This window comes from Theropithecus gelada, chromosome 5, assembly GCF_003255815.1.
Source record: "Theropithecus gelada isolate Dixy chromosome 5, Tgel_1.0, whole genome shotgun sequence".
In the NCBI taxonomy this organism is placed as follows: domain Eukaryota; kingdom Metazoa; phylum Chordata; class Mammalia; order Primates; family Cercopithecidae; genus Theropithecus; species Theropithecus gelada.
In genome coordinates, this window is record NC_037672.1 from 120,006,127 (window position 1) to 120,027,466 (window position 21,340).

General features: G+C 40.5%; 1 protein-coding gene across 3 annotated transcripts in view; it reads left to right on the forward strand.

Annotated features, from left to right (window-relative positions):
• The window catches only part of SPATA5 (spermatogenesis associated 5), a 361,904-nt gene that overhangs the window by 13,032 nt on the left and 327,532 nt on the right, over positions 1 to 21,340 (forward strand). For all 3 annotated transcript variants that reach the window (XM_025385400.1, XM_025385401.1, XM_025385403.1), the window contains exons 6-9: positions 681 to 810; positions 1,020 to 1,076; positions 3,062 to 3,185; positions 5,994 to 6,249. In XM_025385400.1, coding sequence (XP_025241185.1) covers positions 681 to 810; positions 1,020 to 1,076; positions 3,062 to 3,185; positions 5,994 to 6,249 — 567 coding nt within the window. The remainder of the gene's footprint in view (positions 1 to 680; positions 811 to 1,019; positions 1,077 to 3,061; positions 3,186 to 5,993; positions 6,250 to 21,340) is intronic.

The window sequence follows — 21,340 nt, forward strand, 5'->3', positions numbered from 1 at the left end:
AACATATGTACTCTTCAAGATGGTTAGTTGGAAAAAAACTGGGATTGGTGGCTGCGCTATGTTTTTTGATCATTGAACTGTGTTGTGTGGGATGGGGCATTGCAACAATGTTGGTGTCCAGTTTTTTTTTTTTTTGAGACGGAGTCTCGCTCTGTCTCCCAGGCTGGAGTGCTGTGGCGCGATCTCCGCTCACTGCAAGCTCACTGCAAGCTCGGTCGCCTCCCAGATTCACGCCATTCTCCTGCCTCAGCCTCCCGAGAAGCTGGGACTACAAGTGCCCGCCACCACGCCTGGCTAATTTTTTTGTATTTTTTAGTAGAGACGGGGTTTCACCGTGTTCGCCAGGATGGTCTTGATCTCCTGACCTCGTGATCCCCCCGCCTCAGCCTCCCGAAGTGCTGGGATTTTAGGGGTGAGCCCCCCCGCCCCGCCCTTTTTTTTTTTTTTTTTTTTTTTTTTTAACCCACATGCTGCTTCTGTTCTGTGGTCTACAGAGAGAGAAAGTCGTTGCTGGGGATCAGTGTTTGGGCTAGTTAGTACATCTTTCTGGAGGGGGAGAAAAAACTCTTGACTCCTTGTGATGCAAGGTAAAGTTAAATTTTATAACTCATGTTTGAACTTCTTACATTTATAAGAAACCTGGTGATGGTGAATCTAGTGTTTTCTACTTTTTCTTCCAGGAATTCCTGCCCCTAGAGGAGTGTTACTTTATGGTCCTCCAGGTACTGGAAAAACAATGATCGCCAGGGCTGTTGCTAATGAAGTTGGAGCCTATATTTCTGTAATTAATGGTCCTGAAATTATAAGCAAGTAAGTACATGTTTTAATAGAGTAAACAAGATATTTCTAAAACATGGTTTTTAGAAATGATTGTGTGGTATTCTGTCTGATATTTTGTACATTGAAATATTTTCCTTCTTAATAATTGTTTGGAAAATAATTTTTGAAACTAATTTTAAGTATGACAAAGCTTTAAAAACAATAAGAAATGGTCTTTAAATACATTTTATTTGTTATAGATTCTATGGTGAGACTGAAGCAAAGTTACGTCAGATATTTGCTGAAGCCACTCTACGGTACTTTTTATTTTTAAATGTTTTGGAATTAATAATCAAGGCTATATTAGTCAAAGTGAGATACTAGCGCCTTATACAAAGCATAAACAGTGGTACAAAAATAATAGTGATAGTAGTAGAAATAGATTATAGATCTAATGAAATTCTATTTCTATCTAATCTTTAAAAGTTTGATAAATGTTATTAAATTACATAAAGTAGAAGAATTAAGACATAGTGCTTGATAAATCATGTGACCTTGTTTGAGCATAGAAATCCATGACTTTCTTTGGGTGCTTAGGTGTATCTAATATGTTTAGTTTTTCTAGTAGACTGTATTATTGTAGCTCTTTATATTAGAACTTCGTTATGTTATACTTTGCTTCAAAGGGACAAATCTTTTGCCCATTAAATAATGACTCTGGCTGGATGTGGTGGCTTATGCCTATAATACCATCTCTTTGGGAGGCCAAGGCAGGAGGATTGCTTGAGCCCAGGAGTTTGAGACCAGCCTGGGTAGCATAGTGGGACCCTGTCTGAAATTGGCTGGGCACGGTGGCTCACACCTATAATCCCAGTACTTTGGGAGGCCAAGGCAGGCAGATCACTTGAGGTCAGGAGTTAGAGTCCAGCCTGGCCAACATGGTGAAACCCTGTCTCTACTAAAAATACAAAAATTAGCCGGGTGTGGTGGCAAGTGCCTGTAATCTCAGCTACTCGGGAGGCTGAGGCAGGAGAATCTCTTGAACCCGGGAGGCAGAGGTTGCAGTGAGCCTTGATTGTGCCATCACACTCCAGCCTGGGGGACAAGAGCGAGACTTTGTCTCAGAAAAAAAAATAAATAAATAAAAATAATTAGCTGGGCGTGGTAGCACATGCCTGTAGTCCCACCTACTAAGGAAGCTGAGGCAGGAGGATCACTGAACCTGGGAGATGAAGGCTGTAGTGAGCCATGATTTCACTGCTGCACTCCAGCCTGGGCAACACAGACCCCGTCTCAAAAACAAACAAACAAACAAAAGCAAAACAGTGGTAGAGACATAGCTATATTACAAGTCATGTTAACGTTACGTTTGACTAAGTTATAGACCAATATCCTAATACTCATTACAGTGTAACAATGAAACCTAAATTCCTGAACTCAAGTGATCCTCCCCCTATAGCCTCCCAAATAGCTGGAACTATAGGTGAGCACTACCATGCGCAACTACTTTTTGTATTTTTTTTTTTCTAGCAACAGGATCTTGCTATGTTGGTCAGGCTGGTCTTGAACTCCTGGGCTCAAGCCATTCTTCTGCCTCAGCCTCCCAAAATGCTGGCTGTTTTGGTGTTTAATATCGTAATTACTGCTCTTGAATCAAAAAACTCACCATTTTTGAAGTTTATTTTTTCCCTCAATGATAGTAGATGAAATAAGCTGTTTGTAGTCCTAGTACTGTATTGAAAATTTTAAAACTAGTGGTACACCTGATTGTTTAGTATTCTTTTGCTGTTGCTGTGTTCATGGCAGTTGAGATTTCCTTCTGTGAGAGAATTCACATCTGTTTATGGGAGAATTGATCATCTTGCAAGTTTTTATTTTAATGGTTTAAAAATAACAGGGCATTTCTAGTTTATGTCCTTTGGTTTCAAACCTGCTCTAAGGGATAGCATCTCTGGCCTCAGCTTCTGAATTTGATCCAGTCATAACAACTTAATGGGCATTACTGGGGAGAGTTCTGGGCATTACTGGGAGAGTTCTTAAGAGACTCTCATCTCTTAAGCAGCATACTCTACTCAATTACCCAGCCTTTTAATGGAAGGCAGATAGAATAGAATATGAAGTTAGTGAGTTAGTATTTTGGGCTAGAATGAATCTAAGGTTTTTTAGCTGAACATTATAATATCTTTATAATATTAAGTAAATTCTAAATTTCATATGTTGCATTTCAATTAAAAAATTAAAACTAAGTAAAACTTAAAATCAAATACAGATGAGAGATTTCATTTTACTTGTGTGTTTTTAGACACCCGTCAATTATTTTTATTGATGAGCTGGATGCACTTTGTCCAAAAAGAGAGGGGGCCCAGAATGAAGTGGAAAAAAGAGTTGTGGCTTCACTCTTAACACTGATGGATGGCATTGGTTCAGTAAGTATAGCACTAGTATTGATTCTGTGTAGGATTAATTCTTAATACATGTGTAGTGGCAAAAACTATTGAATGTGTTAGTGTCTTTGGATATTTTAGAATAAAGGAAAAATATTGGCCATAGTAACTAGGGGAAAGATCTGTAAAATAATTTGTTTTAGTAGATTACTTAGTAACTGCTAGGACAACATCATAACCTGGCAGGTTTTTTCTAGCATATAAAATACTATACCATGATGGATTTATTTTGTGATAAATGCTATTAGCTTTAAAACTTGAAGCAAAGATCAGTAAGGAAGATTTAGCAGTTAAATTTTAGGGGATTTTATTTTATTATTTATTATTATTATTTTTTGAGATTGGGTCTTGCCCTGTTATTCAGACTGGAGTGCAGTGGTGCACTCTCAGCTCACTGCAACCTCCGCCTTCCGGGTTCAAGCGATTCTCCTGCCTCAGCCTCCTGAGTAGCTGGGACTACAGGCATGCACCATCACACCTGGCTAATTTTTCAAAATCATTTTAGTAGAGATGGGGTTTCACCATGTTGGCCAGGCTGGTCTCGAACTCCTGACCTCGTGATCTGCCCGCCTCGGCCTCCTAAAGTGCTGGGATTACAGGCGTGAGCCACTACATCTGGCCTGAGGGGTTTTTATTAAGAAATGTCATGAGTAAGTCTTATTACCTATGTATAAATGGACTCTTTCAAGGCTTTGTACTAGGGAAATGAAAGAAAGTGAGAATAATGGAAAACGTTTTGTACAACATTTAAAAAGAACTTATTCATATTACCAGATTCTCTGATAGGGGATACATTCTTTTATTAATAAAAACTATATGCTAATTATGGCAGGAACATTCATAGGACTAACAATAGGCATGAACAAAAATTTTCTAAGACTCCTGATATCCATTAATTAGAAAAATACACTTTTTATGCTAGATTGTGAATAAGTAAAGTTTTTAGAATTATAATATGTTAGAACCACAATAAATTTTAGAAATTATGTAGTATCAAGTCTCTTTTGCACATTAAAAAACTGGTCATTTAGAACTTTTTGTTTTTACTGCCTAGTGGCAGAAAGTAGACATGTGAAAATAATATAAAGGTTTGGCATCAAGTCACTTATATACTAATGTGTTAAAAATTTTAAGTCTGTAAGAGAAGGGTTGTTACCTGGTGGAGGCTGCCTGACCAACTGGTTCTCAGTCCTGGAACAGTACCTAGGAGTGATTGTCATGTCCCAGGTTTGATTCTCAGGTTATAAAGTTGGAGAATTCAGTGTTATTAGTATGTTGGAGATGATAGAGTTGTGAGGACAGACTGACCCATGATAATAACACTTACAAGAGAATGATGTATAAAATAGGATGCTAGTTTGTCCATTTACAGTCAGAGATGTGACTATTAAGCAGACCAGATGTTTGTGTTTATGGATGACCATATTTTCACCTTGATGGCAAATATAGAGAGCTGTCTTATAATTACAAGGGTTCTTGGTAACTAGGAAATCAGATGAAAGACTTAGTGTTGGTGAATCTTAATTATTTCAATCTGCTGTCTTTCTCTGCCACTGGGATAAGCCTGTTGTGGATTAGTGTTCTTGCCTTTGGGCAAGGAATGGAAACATGTGATACTGATGTTTTAGTCTGAATATATTTAAGAGTCTGTTTTTGTACTTCTAAACTTATAATTCATAGATTCACTGTAGTCCATGCATTGTCTGTTGGCATTTTCAGTATAATTGATTAGGTTTGAGCTTTAAAAAAATTTTTTTTTTTTTTTTTTTTTTTTTTTTTTTTTTTTTTTTTTTTTGAGACGGAGTCTCGCTGTGTCGCCCAGGCTGGAGTGCAGTGGCGCGATCTCGGCTCACTGCAAGCTCCGCCTCCCGGGTTCACGCCATTCTCCCGCCTCAGCCTCCGAGTAGCTGGGACTACAGGCGCCCGCCACCACGCCCGGCTAATTTTTTGTATTTTTAGTAGAGACGGGGTTTCACCGTGTTAGCCAGGATGGTCTCGATCTCCTGACCTCGTGATCCACCCGCCTCGGCCTCCCAAAGTGCTGGGATTACAGGCTTGAGCCACCGCGCCCGGCCAAAAAAATTTTTTTAACATAAATTGCATTCCAGTTATGCTTGTCTCTGGGTCATCTGAATAGAATATTGGATAATTTCTACAGGTGGCTGATCACGATCATAGTTCTTTATTATTTGTTTTTCCTAATTTCATTTTCAGAGAGTAAAAATACCTATATATTCAAGGGTGGCTGATACTTGGATATTGGTTATATTGTTGTCTCTATTTTCAGGAATTTAAAAATGTAACCATATTAAAAAAACAGTCTATAAGCAAAGACTTTTTAGATAACTTTCTATTAGAATCTTGTTCTATTTGAGTATTATATGTGTCACAATCCTGACTTCCAAGTAGGGGAAAAGGACTATTTAAAACAATTAAAACAATTATATGGTACAGTATTATATATGTGTTATTTTTTATGAGAATGATACAGTTAAGATGCGAGAAGTAAGAGAGATGTCATGGTAGATGGAGAGGTAAGTATTGGAAAACTTTCTACAGGAGGAAGCATTTAGGCTGAACACTGAAAATGTATAATAAAAGTAATAAATGTGTAATAAAAATCTATTACTAATAAAAGTAATTGATAGGTAATGAAAGTGTAAGAAATAGGACTTAGTAGCCTGGACAGTTAGATGATTCATCCTTGTCTATACAGCCAGTGTGCGCCTCCCGCTTTTTTTTTCTAACTTTCAGAAAAATAAGAAATTTATTTTCATTTTATTTTGTTAGGAAGTAAGTGAAGGACAAGTGTTGGTTCTTGGGGCCACAAATCGCCCTCATGCCTTGGATGCTGCTCTCCGAAGACCTGGGCGATTTGATAAAGAGATTGAGATTGGAGTTCCCAATGCTCAGGACCGGCTAGATATTCTCCAGAAACTGCTTCGAAGGGTACCCCATTTGCTCACTGAGGCTGAGCTGCTGCAGCTGGCAAATAGTGCTCATGGATACGTTGGAGCAGACTTGAAAATCTTGTGTAATGAAGCGGGTGAGTGTGGTTTGCTATGGTGAGTCTATATTGATGCCCTTATCTCCAGTTTATTTACATACAAATAATTTATATTTTTACTGATTTCTTAATGGAAATAGCTTTGTTTCTAATTATAAAATGTGTAATTTTTATTTGAAAAAAATATTGTTGGAAAAACCTAGATGATTCAGAAAATTATTAAAAAGAAATAAAAATCACTCAATCCTATCTCTAAAGGATAACCACCATTATAGTGTATACAGTCAGCCCTCCATATCCTTGGGCTCAGCATCTGAGGATTCAGCCAACTGTGGTCTGAAAGTATTCAGAAACAAAAAAAGTTAAAACAGTAAAAAATATATAAAAATTTAAAAAATATAGTATAACTAAGTTGACCCTTGAACTATGAGGGCTTGAACTGCATGGGTCCACTTATATATGAATATTTTTCAATAAATATGTTGGAAAATTTTTTGAAGATTTGGAACAATTTGAAAAAGCTTTTTCTTTAGCTTTGTTGTAAGAATATAGTATATTCTTGCATAAAAAATATGGTTAATCAGCTGTTTATGTTATTGGCAAGGCTTCAGGTCAACAGTAGGCTATTAGTAGTTAGGTTTTGGGGGAGTCAGAAGTTATGCATAGTTTTTCGACTGCACAGGGATTGGTGTCCCTGACCCTCAAGTTGTTCAGGGATAAACTATATTTACATAGCATTTACATGGGATCAGGTAAAAGTAATCTAGAGATTATTTAAATTATATGGGAGAATGTGTGTAGTCTATATGCAAATACTATGCCATTAACTGGCTTGAGCAGTCCTTAGATTTTGGTATCTTAGGGGTCCTGGAACCAATACTCCATCGATACTAAGGGATGACTATATCCTACTAGACTTATCCAAAGTATACACACACATACACACACACACACATGCATGGACATATAATCAGATCAGTTGGTGGCAGTATTGATGACAATATTTATTGATATATTGTGCTGTGCTGTGGAAATCAGGGAGAAGTGTAAACTGGAGAATCACAATTTTCCTTAAAATTGAGTATCATGCCGGACCCTTGTTAACTTCAGTAGGGATGGTACCAAGTTTGAGAGGCCAAAAAAGAGGCCCAGAGCCAATAAATGAAACTTAGGGCTTATTTGGCGGAACTTACTTACAAGGTGGTCCAGTGGTGGTGGGCTGGACAGGAGAACTGCAATCACTTGCAAAAAGCATGTAGCTTGTATAGCATTTTCACTTAGCATCCTCCCCCCAGCAACTTCCACATGGCAACCTCCTTTCTTAAGTTATTGCTTTCAGTTGCATCTGCCATACACTCTGCACCAGCATACCCTTGTGTGGCCCTCACATTCTTATGCCATTCTGTCATGATATCCCTGGGGCCAGGTATGTGGAGGAGCATTACAGTCAGATGCTGCAGCAGCAATATAAACTACAACAAAAAAGAATAACAAATATAATAACAATCATACTTCATAGAAAGTTTTTCAGGGACTTGGGAGTTGATTAAAGTAGGTGGTTATAGGATTTTAAGACTTAGATTCTGTGGTGGAAATATGGGTATTTAAGGCCTGCATGGCCTGGGTTACATCGTCATAGTCATCAGGAATACATACACAACAGGTTTTAATTAATCTATAGGTTCCGCCCTTGTGGGGGAAGTTAAGATGTCCAGGGCCATGCGATTTTACAAAGAAGGGTGCATGACACACTATTTCTGTCTGCACTGCTGTCATCCACTCTAGCCCATCATCGTGTACAGCCTACCTACAGTGGGAGTGACATTAACTTGCTCCCTTACCAGGCAGAAAATATGCCATCTCATGTCGGTGGTGGGAAACTTGCTACATGAGGTGCTGTTGTCACTGAAGGGAAATGGGTGAAGGTCACTACACCAAGTGTCGAAGTGGCCCCAGGCACTCATGTTAGCTGCCTCGGTGTGGCATGGCAGGCCCACAGTGGAGGAGAGGGGGAGCTCTCTGCAGATCCAGCAGTCTCTTCTCTTCTGGAGAGAGAAAACCATCTTCACCCAGTCCGCGGAGAGGTTTGTGGCACACCATCTATGGGCAAAAGGTGAGATGGTTAGTGGGTATAAGAAAGGACAAGTCCTGGCCATTTAACAAGACATGGGGAGTTGTGTCATTCTGAGAGAGCACCACCCCTGGCAGCAGCCTGATGCCTGGTTTACAACACCAAATGGACTGGCCCCCCTCTGTAATGTGTTGCAGGAGGCCAGAGGAAGACAGTGGAGGTATAATGTTTCATGAGAAGATGTTCATCCCCTTGCACAAGGGAGGACTAGGATTCATTATTTTAGAATTACAGCGGAGAGTATGGTATAAAATAGGTGTGACCTATATATCCTGTTCTAGGCCATTCCACCATGGAGCAGAAAAACTGAACCATCGGGCTGGGATTGCCATTTCCCAGAACCATGTAATGATGTGCCCCCCAGTAGGTCGGTCCTGTGGCAAGGGCAATAGCAAGTTACTTTGCGTCCCAGGTTGGGGGCAAAGGTGTGCTGTTCCTTATCCTATCTACCTGGATCCTGATGGTGGTATCACATCCTTGTGTTAGAAGAGTATACACGATGGGGTGATGAGAATGTGCATGTTCATGCAGGTTGTGCACGGCTGCTGGTAAGCGGTGTGTCCACAGAGCCAATTCCTATAGGAGTTGTTTCAACAGTCCATTCATTTGTTCAGTCAGCCCCACTGCTGTAGGGTTGTATGGCAGGTGGAAATGCCAGTGGATATCTGGGGCCTCTGCCTATTCCTGTACTTTATATCTGGTAAAGTACGAGCCCTGGTCATTGTTAATTTGTTTTTTTTTTTTTTTGAGATGGAGTTTTACTCTTGTTGCCCAGACTGGAGCGCAATGTTGCCATCTTGGCTCACTGCAACCTCCACCTCCCAAGTTCAAGCAATTCTCCTGCCTCAGCCTCCTGAGTAGCTGGAATTACAGGTGTGCACCACCACGCCTGGCTAATTTTTAGTAGAGACGGGTTTCACCATGTTGGGCAGGCTGGTATCAAACTCCTGACCTCAGGTGATCTACCCGCCTCGCCCTCCCAAAGTGCTGGGATTACAGGCATGAGCCACTGCGCCTGGCCCATTGTTAATATTGATGGAGACTCTGTAGGCTGCACAAATCTGTTCTGGTCCTTTCATGGTGGCGTGCTTGCTGGGATATGCTCGCAGTAGCCCTGTGCAGGTTTCTGCACAAGTTAAGGCACAGTGGCAGCCATCCAATAGGGGCAAAGATCCTATGTAGTCTACCTGCCACCATTGTGCTGGGCTCTGGCCCCTGGTGATCTTTCTGGTATGAGGTGGCAAGGGCCTGCAGTGTTCCTGTGCACAAGTAAGACATTGCTGACAGATGTGTATTGTGTCTTTGTATCATAGTGGCAGCTCCAATTCTTTGCTATGGCCCAAAGGGTAAGTTGTCCCCTATGTCCTGTCTTCTTTCGTAACCAGTTGACCACATCGTCTGTGGGGACTCCCTTGAGGAGATGAATGCAGGTTAATTTGTCTGCCTGTTGATTTCCAGGTGGTGTAGATGCAGTGTGGGAATCCACATGGTAGATCATTTTATGCATCCCCCGGATGCAATGGGGAATGTCCTTCTACATGTCAGTACCCCAAAGGAGGTGACCTGCTACTGTCTAGTCCTGTGCTTCCCATTGTAGTAGCCACATGTTGAGTCCCTTTACATTGGATTAGGTAAAAGTAATCTAAAGATTATTTAAATTATATTGGAGGATGTACCTAGGCTACATGCAAATACTATGCCATTTTATATAAGAGGCTTGAGCTGTCCTTAGATTTTGGTATCTCAGGGGTTGTGGAACCAATACCCCATAGATACTAAGGGATGACTATATCCTATCAGACTTTTCCAAAGTACACACACACACACACACACACACGCGTAATCAGATGCATTGGTGGCAGTATTGATGAAGACAATATTTACTGATACATCGTGCTGTGGAAATCAGGAAGAAGTGTGTGCTGGAGAATCATAATTTTCCTTAAGGAATGTCATGCCGGATGCCTGTTAACTTCAGAAAACCCACATGTGGGTATACAGGACTGTTGGGTCTGGCTTATAGAGGAGGACCATCCTGGCAGCTTGTAGCTCAGCTCATTGGCTGCTATGTCCTTGGTCTATATCCATCCAGATACTGTCAGTGGATGGCTGGATGGCCATGCCTGTTCAAGTGCAAGGATTGCCTCATGACAAGATGTTTGTGTACCAGGCCTGGTCAGACATTGGGCCCTGTCCGTCCTGTATGAAGGAGAGCATCTAGTGAGGCTCAGCAGCTTCCCCTAAAGACTATGTGACAGTTGTTACATAGATGACAGGGCCAAGCACCGAATGGATCTCTGAGCTTAAGGGGCTATTAATGTGCTCCTCTGTTGCAGGTATGCATGCCATTTGGCCACAGTCTGTGTCTCGGCATTCCCAGACTTCAGTTTCTGGAAGATACCCTTTAGCCAACCTGCTTTGGGATACTGGGTGCGTACTAGCATTGGGACCCCCTTTGTAATGTCCTCTACTTGTTGTAAGGCATGATGTATAGCACAGAGTTGTTGTTCCATCACACTATGTCTAACTTCACCCCTTTTCCGTAGCTGGGACCAGAATCCTAAAGGCCTGTCTTTGCCTTTGCCACAAGCCTCACCCAAACCCCCCAGGGTAACTGGCTACATCTGGTTCACAAGGCTGTCTGCACCTGAACTCCCAAGGCTTGTATTTATTTCACTGTGACTTCAGCTGGTTCAAAGTCCTCATCCTCCTTCGTGGATTAGTCTCAGTGGGCCCCCTTCTTGACTAAACAGTATAGGGGTCTAAGGAGTTGGGCCAAATGGGGAATAAAACGATGCCCATACCCTAGGAGTCCTAAGAAGGTTTATAGCTGCTTTGGTGTCACAGGATGTGAATAGGCCTGTACCCTATCCGTAATGGCAGACTCAAGTATTTGGCTGATAAGCCTGGACTCTGGATTTTTGTCTGTGTTTATCACTCATGCTCTGTTTGCTGGATGAGACAGCAAGGTGTGGGGGTGCAAACTGAAAGCTGGAAAGAGACTCAGAAGTTAGCACGATATCATTGGTGTAACGGAAAACATGTACCCCTTCCAAGACCTCCATGGCTATGTAAATATCCCTGGGGCAAGATGGTAAAGGCCTGTTTTTCTTCCCAGGTGAATGCAAATTGGTCTTGACTCTCCGGGGCAGTGAGGATGCTGAAGAAGGCATTGGTTAAATCAGTAACAAAGTGGTAGTGGTATGTGTCCAGTGCTTCTCCTGCCCTCTTTAGAAGGGAGGTGATGTTGGTAACAGGTGCATACACTGGGGGGACTGCCTTATTTAATTCCTGGTAATCTACTGTCATTGTCCATGTCCCATCAGGCTTCCACATGGGCCATACATGGCTGTTGTATGGACTGTGCACTGGCCTTATAATGCCTCCTTGGGCTAACTCCTTAACAATCCCTGTGGTTTCATTATGTTCCCCCAGCAGGCGGTATTGCTTCAGTGCTACTACTTGCTGTGTGGGGTTGGCAGCTGTACTGGTGTCCATTTCACATTCCCCTTGATCACATGCTTCACCACTCTCAGTCAGAACTCCCCAGCAGTTGGGGAGTCAAGCCTGATAAGATATCCGTTCCCAAGATGTATTCCAAGATGGGAGCTATCCATACTAAATAGGGTTTTGGTGGCAGTGTCCCAACTTATAATACTCAGTTCAACCTGTCTGATCCCCCTCCATAATCATCTATTGCTATTTTAGCCCCTTGGAACCAATGAATGTCACCATATATGAAAGTGCATTTGGCTCTAGTATCTACTAGGGCATGCACAGTCTGTTTATTCTTAGGCAACCAATATATAGTTAGTTCTACATGTGGCCTCTAGTCCCCAGGTACCCTGGCCACCGTTACTCTTACCAGGATTCCGGGGCCTTGGCTTTCATCCAGTTTAATGGGGTTGACACTTGCCATGCCTATGCAGGAAGGGTGGTGGGCTGAACCTGAGGCTCCTTGGTGAAGCACTTTTCTGGTGTGAGCTTCTGCCACAGTCTGACCAGAACAGTATTAGGCTGTTTATCTATTTTTATAGTAGCTGTTCCTGCCATTACCAGGTTGCGCCACATTTGTTGGTCAGTCACCCTGATGGGCCCCTTGGCCGTCTCCTTTTCTTTGGCGCCCTTGTCTTTCATCCCAGCAGCATATACCCTTTGCCTACAGTTTCTCCATTTCTTGTAAGTTGTTGGCTGCTTGGGCCACCTGAGACACTGGCTGTCCTACTAGGGGACTCTGGATAGACACTAGCACACCATACCACTGGTTGGGTGCAGACTAAGATAGTGTCTTTCATGTTTGCGGTGAAAAGCTCTTTGTTGGACCTTGGTGATGTTCAGCATAGATAGCATGTTTCATCCCTAATTCCCAGAGGATGTCCTGCAATTCCTCCATAGTCTGCCATCGCAAAGGAGATGTGGGGATCCTGCCCTCATCTGGCCACGCTTCGTTGCAGCCCACAACCACCCAGCTAAGGAGGGGCATGGCCTGATCGTCATTATTGGCACCATAGAGGTGCTGCCTCAGGGCTGGGTGGCATGCAGTGGATGCCATTCCACTCATCTTGAGTCTGGAGAGTACAACACCCTCTATCGTCATGTCCCATAGATAGAGAAGCCACCTCTCAATCAACTGTCTCTCTTTCTTCCTGAACCCAGCTTCTGCCCAGCTCCACTAGTTCCCTAGTGGTGTAGTGCTGCATTGTGGTACTGCCGTCTTTCAGGCAGAGACAAGTTTTGTGGGTCTACTCCCTGCGGGCACCTTTGGTCTGACTTTATCTTGGTAGAGAGGACAGGACCTCTATGGGCTTATCCCAGTCCTCACTCTGCTCCTCACTAGAGCTCTCCATTGGGTCCCCAGACTTAGGAAGATTTAGTCATACAGTCCTAACTTGGCATGGGAGCTGGTGACCCTTCAAACAGGCTGCCTGACAAGCTAGGATTTCCATTTTGTCATCCTGTTTCTGCAGGTGGGACAGTAGGGTCTCTGATGTTTTAGCTTGAGCTAGTCTGGCATCTCTTTCTAGTCATAGTTCTTCCTATAACGGACAACCCCTGGCCTGTGCTGGGAGCTCGGCCCCAGTGGTTGCTGGGAGCACTGTCAAGAATCGCCAGTTGTGGCTGCCACAGCTCAGGCATCTAACTTTCGTTTAGTTAGATCTACCCCCTGCAATAGCTCTTCCAGACCCTTTGGTGTTTTGGGGGTTCCGTACTCATACATTGGGCCTAATTCATCAAGGATAGTGGCTTTTGGGCCCCACATAAATGTGCTGGTCAGCCTGGGATTCCCCCCTTGGATTTCGGCTTTCCTGATCTTATGGTCTTGGTGCTTATGAGATTTTTCTCCACCTTCCTACTCGATTCACCAGTTGTGGTACTGGGTCCCTGTTAACTTCTGTAAGGATGGCACCAGGTTCAAGAGGCAAAAGCGACCTGGAGCTAGCAAACAAGACATAGGGTTTTATTAGGGAGAACTAACATACAGGGACAGTCCAGTGGTGGTGAACTAGACAGGAGAACCTCAACTGCTTGCAAAAGGCATGCAGCTTATATAGCACTTTTATTTGGCACCCTCCCCGCAGCAGCCTCCACGTGGCAACCCTCTTTTCTTAAGTTATTGCTCTCAGTTGCATTTGCCATACACCCACTCCCACCGTAATGCCATTAATCCATTCCTGAGGATAATGTCGTTATGGTCTCATGGCCTAATCGCCTCCCAGTGGTTCTACCTCTTAATACCATAACAATGTCAATTAAATTTCAACATGAGTTTTGGAAGGGACATTCAAACCATAGCAGTTATTTTAGAGCTTTAGTTCAGAAATACAAATACAGTAACTTTTACCTCCAAATTATTGACTCATAGTTGTCTAATTTAGTAGGCTTTGAAGACCCTGCCTTTAGTCTTTTTGACCTTTTATCTGGACTGATACATGTAGGGAAAGAGGCTCAGGAAGGAAAAGCAGTTAGGAAAAGAAAACTTGGAAAAGATATTTAGGAATCTTTGAATATCTTACTCTTGGTGGAGAAAATCATTTTTCTTTCATTTTATTTGATCATTACAATTTCTAGGTTATAGGAATCACAGTTGGGAGAGACTGCAGGTTATGTAGACTATCAAGCCAAATACAAACCTTCTTTGGGTACATTATGCTCTAGGAATGGGTCCCATTCTGTCTAGTTTCTGTGAAGCTGCTTCTAGCTTCACAGGGATTAGTGGGCCTGGTCATAGAAATGGATTACGTGGGGATCAAAAAGCAGAAGTATCAGTAGATAATTTTGCTGCTTTCGTTGCATTAGGTGGTAATGAGTCTGGATTGCTGTGTAGGTGTTGCTCTGTAGGACTTGCCTGTGGCATCTAGGCAAGTATTCAATGTTCACCATGCCTTACTAGAGACTTTTTGACTTTCTAATACATTTTATGCACTCTAGAAGGCTCTGGGGTTCTTGCTGTCCAGAAACATACAGTTGATGAAGGAAAGAGATTTGTAAACAACTACAAATGTAATGATAAACTACTCATAAAAAAAATGTAAAAATGTAGTGACTTCTGTGAGGAAAGGAAATACTGTGGTTAAACAGAAAAAATGACATCTAAGAAGAAGCTTAAAGTAGGAGTTCTACAGTGAGAAAGTGAGAAAAGGAAAACATTATTTGATTGAATCCTCCTACCAACTCGGTGATAGAAGTATCAGACAGACTCAAGAAAGGCCTCAGAGTGAGTATCCAGCAGAGCTGGGATTTAAAGCCAAGGTCATCTTACTTCAACTTCATGCTCTTAATTAAAACTAATAAAACATGGATTTTGTTCAGAGGGGTATAAGACTTTATAATTTAATTTTAGCCTATGATACTAAGGATAGGATCAGTTTATAAAGTAGAAAATATCTAGGTATTGAACTGATCTATTTTCCCCTAATCTAGCAATGAAGCAGATTATGAGGAGTAGTTTTTTTTTGAGATGGAGTCTCGTCGCTCTGTCACCTAGGCTGGAGCGCAGTGGCGTGATCTCGGCTCCCTGCAAGCTCCGCCTGTGAGGAGTAGTTTTTAAAAAGATAGTGTTGTAATTACAGAATCCAGTAGGGAAAATATGTGTGGTTTTGTGTATACTGTCCCAAATACTAGTGTATGTTGTATTATGTAGTATCATTTTCTTTACTTTATATAGCAGAATAAAGTTTAAAAACAGTATGCTGGAATTTTTTCCAGAAAATTTTCTAACGAGGCAGGGTGGTACAGTGTAGAATAGGTTTTGAGAGTTGGACAGACCTGCTTTTAAAATCAGGCTTGTGATCTTAGGCAGGTTCTGTGCCTTATCTGAGCCTCAGTTTTCTCCATTTGTAAATTGAGGAGATTGGAGTAGATGATATTTTATGTCATAATGCATTATGATATTCCCGGGACATAAGGGAGAACAAGAAAAAAATGGAAGAAAAAGAAGGATAGGAAGAATTAGAAAAAGGAAAGGGAGAAAGAAGTTAAAGAAAAAGCCCTAAGCCTCTTAAGGCCTCATCAGCTATTTTCAGTGGTCTTCTCTTTTGTATCTATATGAATGACTTACACTTAGGTAGTCAGGGTTTTCCCATGGTGTTCTTAGAAACAGTGCTATAAAGCAGACTAATGTTTTTTGTAAAGTGCACTGTATTTTCTCATTGGAACAGTTATAATTTCTGACTAAAGACTGAGTAAATTATCAATTTGATTAGTAATGTGACTTAGAAAGCTGAAACAATTGTGAATCTATAAGCATTTGAAGTGGTAGGACTATGCTCCAAGTGCTATAGAATAGGCATAAGTGTATCCCACTTATTGAACATACAGCAGCATTCCTGTATTCTATGATGCGTGCACTGAGCACAGGGAAGAGCATTCGTTCTACGTGGTAGATTTGAACTACTCTCTTAGCTTTAAATAAAAAGAATTAGATGTTTGGTGTTGCATTCCACCTCAGGTTACAATAGTTATTAGGGAATAATTTGAGTTGCTCTCAGTCCTTTGAAATAACTGCCTACACAAGTTTGAACTCACATCTGTTTTTTTTTTTTTTTTTTTGTTGTTGTTGTTGTTAAACATGGTAAGTTTTCTTGGGCAGCTGCAGGCAGTCACAATCATTACACTGATCTTAGAATTACCCAGAAAGTTAGAATAATTGTTTTTTTAAAGAGTCATGGTAATATCTTAATATTTGGAGGCAATATTAATGACTTCTGGTATATTATAGGTGCTCAATAAGTATTTGATTAGTTGAATTGAAGAATAATTTGACAAATGTGTGTAAAATCTAAGAGACATAGTTATTACCCTGTACACCCTTGATAGAGATGAATAGTGTTTATTAATTTTAGAGTTGAGCTTGGTTTTGTTTGTAAACACCTTGGGAATCATCTCTTTTTTTCCACCCTTTGTTGCCTTGAGAAATCCCTGCTTTGTGCTGAGGAAAGAACTCTTAAGTGGTTATTGTTACCTTTATAAGTAGCAATGAGCAAGTTATACGTTCTATGTAATCTTCAAAAATGTGGGACAGTCAGGCTGCTTTAAATAACTGATTTTAGTCCATTTTTGCCTTCCCACTGACAGATTTCTAAGCTTTGGCTCTGATACGGCCTTTAACTACATTTGTTTAAAACAAATGCTTTTCAGGAGGTGTTTTCATTGTTCACCTGTTGTTCTATGTTTAAATGGAGTGCTCGTAAATGGCCACTGGCATATATGGGTAGTTAAGGCATCATGACCAGATTTTGAGTTTGACACTAATAGACTCCATCTCCAGGAGATGTATTTCTGGGTATGTAGGTTAAATCTGTCTCTTTCTATTATTTATTCTTCCCCACGGAATTCAGGTTTGTTTCACATGTTTTTAATTCAGGACCAATCACTTACAGCAAAGAGTCTTAAACATTATTATATGAGAATCACCTGTAGAATATACTAAAACAGGTTACTGAATCCCACCCCCAGAGTTTCTGATTCAGTAGGTCTGAGCTGGTGCCTGAGAATGCTAACAAGTTCCCAGGTGATGCTGATGCTGGTGCTAATGCGGCTGATCTGGAGACCACACTTCGAGAGCTTTTGACGTATAGGGCATTAGTTCCTAAACCTCATTATGCGTCAGGCTCACCTGGGAAACCACACATTCACTCACTCAAGCTCACACTTGCACTCACATTCCCACTCATAATTAAGTGTTTAAGGGAGTTAGGAAGCTGGAGGCAGGATCTATAATGTTTTCCAAGTGATTTTGAAGCAGCCAGTCTTGCTTTTGTCTGTGATTGGGCATTTGACTCGCTGATTTGGGCAAGTGGTTCTCCAACCTATGTAAGAATCATTTGTAGAGCTGGTGAAAACACAGTTCTGGGGTCTATCCTGCTGATTCCTGTAGGTCCAGAAGATCCAAGTGGGGCCCCAAATTTGCATTTCTAACAAACTTACAGGTATGTCATTGCTGCTGGTCCAAGAACTGTACTTTGAGAATCACTGATATAGGGCAACCAACTACCCAGTTTTTGGAGATTCTCTGTAACTGATTTAAATAACTGGATTAAATTTAGGGAATGAAATTCTTTGACTATCTCTAATAGTGTTGAGTTTCCTTCCAGAAGTTTTTTTGTGATAGTAATATGCTCTTCCAAACTATCATTTAACTTTGCCACTCAAGGGAAAATGAATGTCTAAGTTTGTTTTTCAGTTATGTATAATGGTTCTGAATAAAACTTTAAAAGTGGCAAATAATTCTGAAAAAAAAAGTCACAAGTAAAACAGTTAATTAACAATTAAGAATACAAGTAAGAATACAGACGTGTATTTCCTAGTTAAGATTGTGGACCTGCGTGTTTGTGCTTTTTGTATGTTGTTTCTCTGATGATTTTCCCTCTTGTGGACTGCCGCATAGTGAAGGAAGCTCTGTACTTTTTAACAAAAGTTGTGCACGTATGTCTAGTAATGGCATGAATTGAAGTGATTCAGAATTTCTTAGAACATAGTGAGCTATGCTTCCTGATTGTTTCTGTAATCTAAAGGTTATTGTTTGTAGGATACAACTGCAAAACCTCTGTAGTATTTATGTAGATTGCACATGCCTTTTCAGAGGACAGAAAGTTTACAATCCATACTTTGTGAGAGTGATAATGCATCTTTCGCAGAGTGCTTACTCTCAACATCTCTAATCTTTTATTCCAGGTCACTAAATATTTTTCATATCTTTTAACTTTATTCCCATAATGAATATGAAAGTTGGAAGTACTACAATAGGTACTGTTGCTTTCAACCCTTAGATCTCCCATTATCTGAGCAGATATAACGTTTGGTGTTTGTGATTGGGTGTGAAGCTTATTTTCAAAAGTTAGATTTTCTTTATAATTAATTTTTGAGCTAGAGTGTGGTTTGATATGTCGTGACTTGTCCAGAGATCTAATGTTTTGTAGTTCACCTTTTTAAAAGAGAGCAGCTGCATTTTGAAATGTTTTATCTCAAATGGACAAGCTGTTTACAAGCTAGACTCTAACACATCCTGACATTTAATGTCTATGTTTGTATTCCTCCTGGGATTAGGCTGCCTTTCTAATTAATTAGTTGCATAGCCTTTTATTAATTCCCTCAAAATTTATAATGTTTTAAATTAACAATATAGATAAGCATACTGCATTTTTTGGGAAAACATGAAATGTTAATTATGTAGCAGTGACATGAGTTTTATAAACTCTGTTGAATGTTAGAAGATGCTTACAACAATGTTTTCCAAATATAGGGATTTATTATAAACTTATCCTTCTAAGGCCGCCTGTGCCATTTCAGGAGAGTGAATATAAATAGATCTTGATTTCTTCAAGAAGTGGACTTAGTCATTTTGTTTATAGTGAAAGGAAGTATTTGCTTTGCATCTTTAAGAATTGTCTTCAGCATCCTTGTTAATTTCACATCATTTCAACATGTTCTTACCAAATTCTCAGGCCTTGATAAGGTAGCATAACGGAACAGGAAGAATTAAAACTCATATTTAAATAATTATTTTGTTATTATAGCACTTAAATCCATCTAGTAACAATTCTGAATCTAATAATTGTAACTTTTTCTGAGATGGAAAATTTTATCTCTTGTCCAGTGTTCTGAGATATTTTTAGCTCATTTGTCCCTCCACCTCCAACTAGCTTAGTTTAACAGAGATTTATAGAGCATCTGCTATGTATGTAATAGTCCAACTCTTATGAAAGGTTCTGTTTCTAGTATTTTTTACTATTTTTTCAATTCTGTCGATGTTGTTTTTGAAGAATTAAAATATTGATACTGTAGAAATTTCATATTTTAAAATAAAGTCCAGGGAAATAATGGGATTTATTGCAAAGCCTATGGTGAGCTCTACATTCAAATGCTAGCATTATACTTTATCAGCTGATAAACGTTGAGCAAGCTGTTCAACCTCTTGGGTTTTATATCCTCACCAGCTAAGTAGGGATAACACTATATGGTTTTAAGTGTTCTTATGAGGTTTAGTAATATAGCCTGGCAGCAGTGGTGATGGTTTATATAGGCCCTTGGTAAGTGTCACTTCATTTTTCTTTTCTTCTTTAGCCTCTGGAAAACAGATATTTAAACATTTTCTAAAAATTGTATTTTATGTATATTTGTGCATTTCTCTGGTAGAAGCTTATTTGGATTTTGGCAATTTTTCTGATATGAAGTGTTCTTGGTTATCCTAGTACAAGAGATAGGGAAATCTGGCAGAATCCTTTGCTTTGCTAAAGTAGTGATTTTCACTGAATCTGAATCAGTAAAAATCTTGCCCGTCAATAAGAATATGCAGACTAGAGACACGGCTTGTTTTTGGGTAGCCTCCTTGACAGATTTTCTTTCTTTTTGAGATGGAGTCTCACTCTTTTTTCCCAGGCTGGAGTGCAGTGGTGCAATCTCGGCTCACTGCCACCTCCGCCTCCTGGGTTCAAGTGATTCTCCTTCCTCAGACTCCCGAGTAGCTGCGATTACAGGCACACACTACAACGCCTGGCTAATTTTTATATTTTTAATAGAGATGGGGTTCCACCATGTTGGCCAGGCTGGTCCTGAATTCCTGACCTCAAGTGATCCGCCTGCCTCAGCCTCCCAAAGTGCTGGGATTACAAGTATGAACCACCATGCCTGGCTGACAGATTTTCTTGCTGAACTTTGGGTCATCCCAGATGTGAGTTCACTGTAGGTGTGTAATGGAGCAAGAGTTGTAGGAATACAAGTTAAATTGATGTATATGTCATGACAATCTGTCCAATTCAGTGGTCCCCAACCTTTTTGGCACCAGGGACCGGTTTTGTGGAAGACAGTTTTTCCATGGACCTGGGGTGAGAGGGTGGGGATGGTATCTGGATGAAACTGTTCCACCTCAGATCATCAGGCATTAGATTCTCTTAAGGAGCAGGCAACCTAGTTCCCTCACGTGCACAATTCACAGTGTGGTTCACACTCCTATGAGAATTAATGCTACCGCTGATCTGATCAGAGGCTGAGCTCAGGCAGTAATGCTTGCTTGCCTGCTGCCCACCTCCTGCTGTGAAGCCCAGTTCCGAATAGGCTGGTACCAGCCCATGGCCGGTTGGTTGGGGACCCCTGCTCTAATGAATGCATTTTATAAGGGATGTATTATTGTAGCTAGATAAATAAGCAGTAATTTTGGAGCATATTTCATAAGGCAATGAATTTTCTCCTCTGTTTTATAATTCTGAAATGTAGTTATAGAATATTATATTTGCGATATTGGGATTTGTCCTACTGTGTAAATATTATGGGTATTATATAGAGATGGAATTATTTTTATCAGTGAAGTGGGTATTTTAGTATTCCTTTTGCTACTCATTTGAGATGACTGGAACTGAATGGTTTGTTTCAGAAAAAGAGGTGGTAGTTTTGATTCTGTTTAAGCTCTAAATGGCATATACTATTTACTTTGCTAGTACAAAATTTTCTGGGTTGTTTTACCAAGACTACAAAAATATAAAACTTGAGGAAAGGTTCTCTTTC